This window comes from Cryptotermes secundus, unplaced genomic scaffold, assembly GCF_002891405.2.
Source record: "Cryptotermes secundus unplaced genomic scaffold, Csec_1.0 scaffold1392, whole genome shotgun sequence".
Classification (NCBI taxonomy): Eukaryota; Metazoa; Arthropoda; class Insecta; order Blattodea; family Kalotermitidae; genus Cryptotermes; species Cryptotermes secundus.
The window spans coordinates 17,652-29,137 of record NW_019729917.1 but is presented as its reverse complement, the minus strand read 5'-3'; the positions used below and the strand labels follow the sequence as shown (position 1 = coordinate 29,137).

The 11,486-nt window shown below is 39.6% G+C and overlaps 1 protein-coding gene across 7 annotated transcripts in view; it reads left to right on the top strand.

The window, feature by feature from the left end:
* Positions 1–11,021, top strand: part of LOC111865863 (U4/U6.U5 tri-snRNP-associated protein 1-like) — a 14,001-nt gene extending 2,980 nt beyond the window's left edge. For 4 of the 7 annotated variants that reach the window (XR_002843052.2, XR_004513163.1, XR_002843051.2 and 1 more), the window contains exons 3-6: positions 1,184–1,336; positions 3,728–3,867; positions 6,333–6,413; positions 9,294–11,021. Coding sequence is in view for 4 of the 7 variants with exons in the window: in XM_023854272.2 (XP_023710040.1) it covers positions 1,184–1,336; positions 3,728–3,733 (159 nt within the window). In the remaining 3 variants the exon portion in view is untranslated. Of the gene's footprint in view, positions 1–1,183; positions 1,337–3,727; positions 3,868–6,332; positions 6,414–9,094; positions 9,131–9,293 lie in introns of those variants that run through there. The other 3 variants (XM_023854276.2, XM_023854275.2, XM_023854273.2) reach the window with 3 other exon arrangements.
* Positions 11,022–11,486: the final 465 nt, after the last annotated feature.

Sequence of the window (11,486 nt, the reverse complement as noted above, 5' to 3'; positions counted from 1 at the left end):
AGTAACACTGGCTCAGTGGGTTTATACCTCTTCCGAGATACACAATAAAAATTATATTCAAAGAAATATAGGAGTCTGACACTGACTTCCTAACTAATAACCAAATATTAGAAAATCCGCCACTGACATCCTAACTGACAATTCAACACTGCAAACCAATCCCTGAATTCGTCACCCTTCCGTGAAAGCTGTGGTAGCACTGATATGTAAGCGCCCACGAATATTTCCTCCTCTAAGTCCTCAAAACAAAGCTGACCTCTATTGGCTCACCAGGTCATAAACAGTCATATCTAAACGTAAATAGTTTCGAAACCAGTACCCTGATAAACGATTTCTTTCTTCAGAGCTAACAAATAAACATCTGAGATGAACATTCATGAGTTTGTTTGGGTTTCAAACCCAAGGTCAAACTGCCAGCACTCACAAAGGAAGCACGTGGCTTGCCTCTAAAAATTATAACATTCGGCCAGCTCGGGGTGCTACTGGATGCCAATAATTATAACATTCGGCCGTTAAAGGTTAATCATAACCTTTATACACGTTCATCACAAGGTAACATCAGCACCTGTCTCTGTGTGAAAATGAACTGAATGACAAAGTTTGCTAGCAGCCCACTAGACAATGGCTTGGGTTTGCAAGCTAGTTTTGAAGGTAGAAATCCCTTGCACTTGTCTGTCAGTTGCCACCCTCCTTGCATTCATAGTATGCCTCCAAAAGGGATTCTTGGAAATACTTGGGGTGGTGAGTCTGTGCGGATTTTAGTGCATTAACCTTCTGAAATACAGTAGTTTGTCCTTCATGAACTTTACAAACCGTTAGTTGGACAAACCCTTCCATCCTGAACTTTACAAACCGTTAGTTGGACAAACCCTTCTGCAGTTCTCAGAATCACTGTTCCTGCAGCCTGCTAATTTATGTCTGCGTGAGACTTCTTGTCTTCTGGTCTGTTGGGAAATTGTCTTTACAAAAAATATTTCTACTAAAATTTTAATATTGATTTTAATATCAATTAGCTCTAAAAGTTGAGGGGCCGCACTTTGTGGCTATGGGGGCCGCATGTTTGACATGGCTGATCTAGAGCATAACTAATTAAGCACAGGGACAGCTTTGCGTTTATGGACACTACAAAACAGTATGCTGTATAGCTACATGATTTAACTGTTATGATTTGTGATGTTTGTAGGTGGCAGAGTTGGTACTGGGGAGAAACTCAGAAGGAAACATGGAAGGTAGTTTCATTGTGCTGAATGCTACCGCAGAATTCTGCCATACGTTGGGTGACACCCCCATTTATGGTCTGGCTGGCAACAGGGATGAGGACACTCAGGAACTACTTGTGAGTGCAATATAACCATCTGCAGATAAATGTACACTTGGCAAAGCACTGTGATTTAGCATGTGTCAAGACTGGATACAGTCCATTGCCCATCTACAGCTGTATACTGCAGCTGCAACAGAATTAGAATATATTTTAATTACAGTTGGAATTCCATGATAATGGATATAAATTACTGAACTGGAAACATCCAACAGAAATCCTAGAAATGAAAGCACTTATTATGCAATAAGAATGTGATAGTTGAGATGGTAGAACCTTTTTCTTCTTCTTGACAAGTGGTACCTTCTGGAATAAAATGTCATATAATGTGAGAAGGTCCATAAGCATTTTGAAGGAATGTCACTGGACTTACATGATGTTGTTTCCCAGAAGATAGTGCCTTTCTTAATCTCCTCTACAAGAATCTCATATCCAGTCTTTTTTTCCCCATCTTTTATTTCTTTTTTCTTCCTGTGCCATGTGCATGATACAAGGGTAGAAAAGACACTACTAGGAATTATATGTGAAATTGAAATAGGGATGAATAAATAGCTCAGAACATGACTGAATGAAAAACCAATAGTTCTTGTAATTTTATTCATTGCAAAGTCAATTGAATGTTAATTGTCACAGTATTCTCACTGCAAACTCAGAATTAGTTTGGCAGCTGTACATTGCTTGGCAGAATGAGAGTATATTTCTAATAGATCTGTAACTTTAAAGCATACTATGATATTAAAAAGATATTTTGACAAAGAAGTTTCAAGATGATCAGTATAGTCAGAAGAATTCCGTCCTCTAGGGTATCATCTGAATTTCCAGGGTAACATGTCACCTGAATCTTCAGGGTCAAAGAATAAACGAAACAAGAAGCCAGCATGAAGCAGGTAGGAAGCTTGGCTTTGTTTCCTGCCAGTGCTGGTTTCTTGCTTGATTTATTCTTCAACCCTGAAGATGGAGGCGACATGTTTCTGCAAAATGTCTGTTGACTTTCGACAGACTACACGACATTATATCCCAGATGACAGAACTCTTCAAAACCACTGCTGTCAAAAGCTCAAATCATACACAGTATAGTCAGTACTTTACAGTGAAGTAATTATTTATACAGTGGCTGGTGGGTAAGCAGTTCAGATTTCAGTCTATCTCAAGGTAATTTGAGAATTGGTAATTTTTGAACTGCGCATTTGCATTCTGCTAATCTCATAGAAAATTTATATTACCGGACTTTGAGAGGGAAATGATTGAAGAGAAGAAACGTTAGGAAGAAGAAGGCAAACATGGAGCTTGGAATGAAGTTGAGATTTGTGAGTCATTAGCAGATTCTTGATGTACAACATAGGCCTATTCAAATTAAGAGATATCGACACTTTAGTACTGGTTTTAATTGTGCGTTTATATTTTAAGTATTTCAAAAATGGTGTACCATATTTAATCATATACTGCAGTTTTGTAAAGGGTTTTGGTAGAAACACATTAATCATTACTGTTTAATATTGGTAGCAGTAAGATAGTTGATTGAGGCACTATGCTACAAGTTGGAAGGTTGTGGGTTCAAGTCCCAAAGAGGTCATTAATTTTTTTCAGTTGACCTAATCCTTCCATCTGCACTATGGCCCTGGGGTCGACTCAGCCTCTTAAAAGAAATGAGTACCAGGAATTTTCATGGGGGGTAAAGTGTGGCCAGTGTATAAGGCTGACAACCTCACCACCATTGATGAGCCGATTGTCTAGAAAATGTGAGAGCCTTAATGTCTCACAACCCTATGGGCCTCCACGGTCTGCTACAAGGATAGCTTGGCGCATAAGGCTGACAATCTCACCACCATCTATGAGCCGATTGTCTAGAAAATATGGGAGCCTTGACGTCTCAACCTTATGGACCTCCATGGTCTGTTACAGGGGTAACTTTACTTTTTCTTTTACTGTATAGTGTCTTGGTATGTAATGAATGTTACTAATGAAGAATGCCATCTTCTGGGATGTGGCACTGTATAGATATTGTGTAAACCGGTGTTTTGGAGGAATGTATTGCCTCCATCTTCAGGTTATAAAAATCCACAAGCTAGGAACTAGTGTGAGCAGGTGGCTGCAGGCTGAGCCATCTAAGTTGTCCTGTAGCTGTCAAGTCTTCTCCACAGCAGGCCTTAGGGAAGAGAGTTGTCATGGGCACAAGGATCAGCCAATTGCTTTGATTATAGAGTGGAGTAAGAGATTTTGAAGGGTAAAGGATATCTGAGCTTTGAATACTTTGTCATCTCCTCTATAACTGGATTGCAAGTTTCGTCTTCTCTCGGGATTGACCCACTTGAGTATTAGGGAGGTGTACATGATGATCAAGACAGGATGAAGTAAGCAAGCAAGACTAATTAAGGAATTTAATATACAGCATTGCTTTATCTTTTTCAGAGATGATGAAAAGTTTGGGCATCGCGAGCGCTACAGTGGTCTGACCTCAGACTTCAAAGAAAAGGAGGCTACAAACCAAATGTTAAACTGAACTACATAGATGATGATGGACACTTACTTAATGCAAAAGAGGCTTTCAGGTTAGCACAGATAATAGCATATCTGTTTTTAAGATAGGTCACACTGTGGAGGGTAGCCTGTCCAATGGTAGTACATTCTTTAGAGCAGAAAAAGTTTCCACAGTAATTGCAATTTTAACACTTCGCAGACCAGTGATTTAAATATTTAAATCACCCTGGGGACTGGCATTTTTAAACCTACTACCCTAACTTGTGCACTGTTCACTTTAAAAATTAATGTAAAATCTCCTAATTAATTTTATGAACTAAAATTTTTGGAGAACACTTAGCAATGCTCCTAGAAGTGCTTGAGAGTGTGATATTTCTGGAAACATTCCCCTTTGTGAAGTGGCATTACATAGAACTTGCACATGTAGACAGTCATACTCCTTTTGTTGTGTACTGCACAAACATGGCATCGCCTAGAAGGCTGCTTCCCCTTGGCACGTTCACTTCACAGTTTTCACGAGTGTATGTTTCCGCATATCACCCGAGAGTCGCCCAGGGGGTTCCATATGAGGCCTGTGTGGGGTGGGAGTTGATGGACCCGGTTGCACTAAGTCTGTGTCTGCCGCTGTTTCTGCTGCCACCATCTGGTCTGTAGCCCAGGCTTTTGCCACATTCAGCAGAAATGCCTTGTATTTCAATTTTGAATGAGGGTTTAGATTTTGAAAACCAAAAATGAATTTAAAATGGCACAATTTATAAGCCACAAGGCCACTTTCTTTGTCCACTTTACTGTTTTCCAAGGAACAGAATAATAGGCCAAATACTAATCGGCTCTATCAACTACCTTCATGAACATATTATACTCAGAAATACAAACAGGCTTCTTTACCTGTCCATGCCCCCTTTGAACATCAACCATGCTCGAATTGTGAATTGTGGATCTGGGTCCGATGGAATTTGCTTCACCCCTGGATTTCCAGTAAACTGTCCCAAAGCAGGCGTTTTGTCTACTGTTCCCCATGTGGCTGTCCCTGCAATGTTGCTACCCGCACTTTCGTCGGAGCTACTGTCACTTTCACTTTCACTGTCTGTGGCCACAATTTTTTGTTTGCCCCTGCCACATTCACTATCAAATTGTGAGTCGCTATCACTAGCAGACTCACAAGGGACGTCAGATAGCTCATTGGAGAACAAGTCAGATATTTCTTGTTCTCCGAGAAAACGCTTGGACCTCCGACCTTGACCCATTTTGCACTAGTAACTTCTTGCCTGGTGCATTCAGCTGGAAGATGAACAAAGGCATTTTCTTTCAGAGTGGGAAAGGAAAACAGTTGGGTCATAAACAGTGGGGTCATGTTACTGACTACAAAGCAAACATTCAAGAGGTCTATCACACACCAGTCATGCGTCTGCCTGGCGCCAGTGCAGGGTATAGTGTGTTTCAATATAATGTGTCCTAAAATCATAATAATATGCCACCGGTCTGCCACGTTTAAAAGTGCTGGGCATAAAAATATGCCACTGGTCTGCAAAGTGTTAAGAAAAAGATTCCAAGAGGAAGTGGTTGTTCAGTGGAAACAAACAAGATTATGGGACCATTGTGTTTATCATCCATGTGTGCCATTCTCATGATAATGTGCAAACCACCTGATGGATTTATGTGAAACTGTATTGTCATCGTGCCACTCACATGTTCTTTTAGTTGTCTACCATCAACCATATTAACATGGTGACTGAGTTGGGAGCAACACTAGAGCCACTTAAATTAGGTCCTTAAGAAAAAGGTCCTGGAGTAAGCTGTTATACCCATTCAGAAGGTTCTGAGTTTGATCCCCCTCGCATCTGTGTCGTACAGATTTTTCTGCTCACAGGTGATGCCTTCACATCTACCAGAGTTCGAGCTTTGGGAATACAAAGGATACCCCCCTCATGTTAAATTGTAGGGTCCCTCTGCTGACCAGCACTAGCATGATTACCCTATCATGGGGGGTGAGATTATTATCTTCCACCTCAGATGCTTTCAGTAGAACATTCTGTTATATACTTGTTGTTTTGACTTCCTTTTCTCCCATTCTGTATGTGACAGTTTCTAAGTAGCCAACATATTGTGACATTTGAGTGTGTAAATACTTTGTACTTGATACAGTTTGTTGTGTAGGCATAGAATATGGCAGAGCGGTTCATTTTGCAGATAGGTCGTATGAATTAAGAAGAAACATGCCTCAAAATTATTACTGTCCCATTGTACTTTTGTTAAAATAATTTGTGTTAATCATTTGAATCCCTGCGACTTTAATGGTCTGTAGCATGCCCGTTTCTGGTTGTTGGCTGTATGAGGAAGTAGTTTTGGAAAACAGAATGTTATATATTTTTATAATTTCACAAAATAACAGATTGAACTAAATATGGATCGTACCCCTATTTTCTGGCTGGAACTTCAGGATGAAAGGATGTTACATGTTACTTGGAAACATGGACACATTCTGTCAGATCCTAAAGTACAGTGACTTTAATGTTGTCTCTCTTTCTAATTTCAGATACCTGTCTCATAAACTTCATGGAAAGGGACCTACAGAAATAAAGTAGAGAAACGAATGAAGAAGAATGAACAGGAAGGAGTGAGTATCAGTCCAGACCTGGTCATGAGCTGTTATTTGTAACTAGTACCATACTGTAGCACCCTGCTTCACTTTATTTAGTAGCAGATGGTTTCACAGTCTTACATGCAGCACGTCCTTCTATATAACTTTCTAAAAGTTATTCACTACATGTTTCAAACTATAGGGTCATCATTAGGTGCTTTAAAGTTATAAATTATAAATGAGGAAAGTGCTGTGCTTCCATATTGTGGTTGTTGGTCGTTATTGTGTGGTCCCTTCTATGCGCATGCATATATGAAGTGATGGGTTGTTCCGCCTGTTGTGGTATGTTGTGTACCACAGTGGGCAGAGCAACCTGCCACTTTGTACAGAGTGGCGCAAAAAGGTGGGAACTCTTGAAAATAGAGAAAAAAATACAATTTTTTTTTTTTAATTTAATCAAGGTACTCAATGTGCACTTCTACATTGGAAATTTAAAAATAACTCACAGTTTGAAAATAACATCGTGAAGGTGATGTCCATCTTGCCGAATACACTCTGCAAGTCGATCCTGAAAATTGCGCATGGCTCGGAGCAAAGTGTCAGGTTGTATTGCTGCGATCTCTTCTGTTATTCATCTTCTAAGTTCGGCTAGGGTTGTGGGGCGTGTATTGTAGACCACGCTCTTCAAATATCCCCATAAATAAAAATCACACACTGATAAGTCTGGGGAACGAGGTGGCCAAGCAATGTCTCCGTTTCTCGAAATTACGTTGTTACCGAACAGTCGCCTGACTGCTGCCATTGACACTCGTGCGGTGTGTGCGGTCGCCGCGTCCTGTTGAAACCAAGTGTTTTAGATATCAATGTTCGGTACACTGTGAATTCTTGCAGCAAGAAACGTCTCAAGCATGGTTATATAACGCTCAGAAGTTACTGTCACAGTGTTTCTTGCGATGTCTTCAAAAAATATGGTCCTATCACCCTTCGAGCCGAAACTGCACACCATACCGTGACCTTGGGGCTGTGTAGAGGTCTTTGATGAAGAACAGCAGGATTTTCTTGTGCCCAGTACCGACATTTCTGCTTGTTCACATACCCGTTTAAATGAAAATGAGATTTTCACAGATTTTCAATGAAATCAGGATTCTCGTCAATTTTGTTCATTATTGCTTCACAAAACTGTCGGCACAACAGATGGTCATTAGGTTTCAGTTCTTGCACCAGTTGCAGTTTATAGGGATGAAACTTCAGTTCATGGAGTATTCTCTGAACAGACCGATGACTTACAGTCACTGCCGCTGCGACTTTCTGTAGTGAGCGATGTGGACTTCTCAAGACTGAGGCTTGCATGGCTTCGACATTTTCCGGAGTCCGGGCACTTCGTGGACGACCAGAAGACTTTCTCTTTCCCGCTGAACCAGTCTCTTCGAAATTTTGAATGTACGTTCGAATTGCATGTTTAGATGGAGCATGGGCACAAGGGGCAAGGTTGAAATGCCGCCTAAACTCCCGTAAGGCCTCAACTAAACTGTCGCCATGTCGATAATAAGCCCTCACAGCTACTACGCGTTCTTGAATGTTCCACTGTTCCATGGCTACTAAACCTCCGGTGCTACTCTACAACTTACCACCCTCCCCACATTTCTCCTCCCCTCACACTGCTGCCAACATCACATTCAAAAGTTCCCATCTTTTTGCACCTCCCTGTGTATATATGCGCATAGAAGGGACCACACAGTAATGACCAACAACCACAATATGGAAGCACAGCAGTTTCTTCATTTATAATTTATAATTTTAAAACACCTGATAATGACCTTATAGTTCAAAACATGTAATCAGTAATTTTCAGAAAGTTTTATAGAAGGACATACTGCATGCGAGACTGAAACAATTTGATGCTATTTCTAAATGGTGCTCCATAAGGAAGTAAATTGTAGTTATCATTACATGTCCATGTTTCCATATAGGAGATAGATATCCGTCTACACTTTTTGTGCGTTCATTTTCTGCTGACTACAAACATACTCAGTAGCTTCAGTCTCGGGACAGAAGTGAATACGGCAACTTTGTGGCAAGTCAGATGGAGCCTACTCATAAAACCCACGCATATTTTTTCAGTTGTCAGTAGGCTGGCAGACATAGACAGAGACCATGGGTTGGATATTGGGGGAAATTGATGACTTCAAGCAGCAGACTAACTTAAAATATGGCCAGCTGTTAGGATAATCAGTGACAGGTGCTACAAACACTTTAGCATGTTTAGTGGCAAACAGAATGTGCCTCATCTGAAGTGTCAGGCTCAATGAGATTAATTCTTATTTTAACATATTGTCATGTGTCTTGGGTGTATAACGTGACAAATAACTTCACGCCGTATTTGATATAGCGAATTTTATTTCACATTCGCACTTACAATCACCCAAATTACAGATTCACAATTATTGCTATCTGCAGTATCACAAATACTATACTCCAAATGCCAGAATACAACTGACTGATTGCTGGCTAACTCGGAACTAACTCGGAGGTAGCTCGAGGACTCGTTGATAACACACTCGCTCGACTACTACTGAACTCGGCGATGTCCACCTTTCAACTGAACTGGCCGACAGCTATGTTACAACTGGCTTGTAGCTGCTGTGCAGTTCCCTTATATAGCCGCAGTGGTGCCTGTTGTGTGCCACGTCATAGGAGTTGTTAACTGTGTTGCATAGCTACCAGGTTGCGGGGGATCGGCTATCTTCGGCTCCACTCGGCTCTCTTCGGCTCTGCTTGTGACGTCACCGCGGGGAGAGTGGCGGGGTGATGACTCGCCTATTACGCGAGCGCTACGTTACCGCCACGTGCCGCTGGGGAGGTAGGGGTCCTTCGTTGCGCAACATGTCACAATATATTTTTTTATTTTGTTTCCAGTTGATCTCAAGAGATACCCCACTTGGAACGCTTAGCGTCTTGCAGCAGCAGCAGAAGGAAACAGTCTCCATTCATGGTCCTTAGTGACAGTAAACAAACATGAATATGCTTTTTGTCTGCCACTGATTCAATTCATTCAAAAGAACAGCCAGTTCTAACAAAGAGAAAGTAATTGTATTCATTACCTGACAGACTTAGACATGAAAACACAGATTACTAGATGAAACCAGTCAACTCAATTAAAAATTTGTCTTATCATGACATTACAAATAACAGTAATTCATAGCTTTAACTTAAAGGCTGAGTAGATGAGCCATCATATAGTAATGTTGATAATGTCATTTAGTGATTATACTGCTGCAAAGTAAATATTTGTTTTTCTCTGAGCATGTCACTTGTCTTGTCATATCATCTCAGCTGTAGACCATAAAGTGTCATTTTAATGATAGATTGATGAATAAGACTTTCCTCCTTGGTATGCTGAAGTTTTACTAAAAATTTCTGTATTTGATGCAGAATATGAAATTTAATTTTCAAAATAAAACCAGCTGTGAGGTTTTTGTGAAATCTGCTAGTTTAACATGAGCATTACTACATTTTCTTTGTTTCTTTCTTTTTCAGGGCAACCATCTCAAAAACAAAACTGCAGATTCTTCATGAAATATGCTGGCACCAACTCTGAAATTTAGTGTGGACTTATATTTTTATTGTTTGTTACTTTCTGGAATATCATCTCTATTTTTAAGTAAGACACAGCTTGCAGCTGCCAATAGTGCCTGTATGTACTGGAAGGAAGGCCACAGAGTTCATATCATATTCAAATGAGTACAGTGGTTCTCCTGTGCCAGCTGTTGGCACCTGTAAGCTGAAAAGTACAATTTCTAGTGAGTAGTTGCTTGCTTATAGGACTTGAGCCAGATGAACAGCCTCTGAACTAAACTGGACATGAAGTAATTATATATGCCCTTTCTTGATTTCAATAGCAATATTATATCCTTCCAAAAGATGAAATAAACCCTTGTTCAGTGATAGGCCAGTATGAAAAGCCGTAAAATTATACAAGCAACAGAATCAGATGTACACTCTACTGCAAATTATTGTAAAGCACCACTGATATATAATTGAAACATTTGTAATGGGTTATAAAAGTAACTTGGTTCATCCTGGTCCATCACACTAGTAATTGTATATAAGCTTTGTAACCACCGTCCAGTCTGATTAATAAAAGTTGTTTCTAATTTTCATCCTTTACATGTTTTGGTCAAAACGACCATCTTCAGAAGGATATTATCAACACACATGGAAGCTACTGTTACCATGTCATACATATAAATTTTGTGTCTCTTAACTAATATATTAGGATGTATATTGATTTGTTAAAACATCTAACAATTATTACAATTAGTCTGTTTACAAAATAATGTTCAATATTTGTTTTAATCTAGAACCAAATTGGTTGATGTTACACTTCTGTAATGATTTTAGATTCTTAACAAATAAATGTACATCTTACTATTAGTTAAAAAATCATAACATTTATATCTATGACGTGGTAACAGTAGTTTTCATGTGTGTTGATAATATCCTTCTGAGACATGTAAAGGATGAAATATTAAAAACAACTTTTATCACAAACAGTGGACGATGGTTAAAAATCTTACATATATAAAGAAAGTAAAGCTATCCCTGTAAGAGGCCGTGAAGGCCCATAGGGTTGTGAAACATTTATGGTCCCACATTATCTAGACAGTCGGCTCAAAGATGGCTGTAAGGTTGTCAGCCTCACATGCTGGCTGCGTTTTACTCCCCAGGAATATTATATAATTAATTCTTGGTAGTCATTTCACTTAGAGGCTGAGGATTAGGCCAATAATAATATCAGGTCATGAAACTGTGTAAAACTGATCTTAAGGCATCTTCTTGGAGGTGGTTGTGATGATTTGAACCCAAAATGAATATATAAGTCAATGCTGGACATTATCTGAAATCTGAATTGTAATCCTGATGTGTTACTAATCTTCACATAAGAAGGTACACAGACGGACTCCAAAACTTACGTTTTTCTTGATATCAGAAATGTATAAATGTAAGTTGATATCCTCAGTGACATTCATTCCAGCCACCCAATTATTTAAGACAGTTTCAGTATGTTTTAGTCTTTGTTAATAGAAATTAACTTGAAATCACATTATT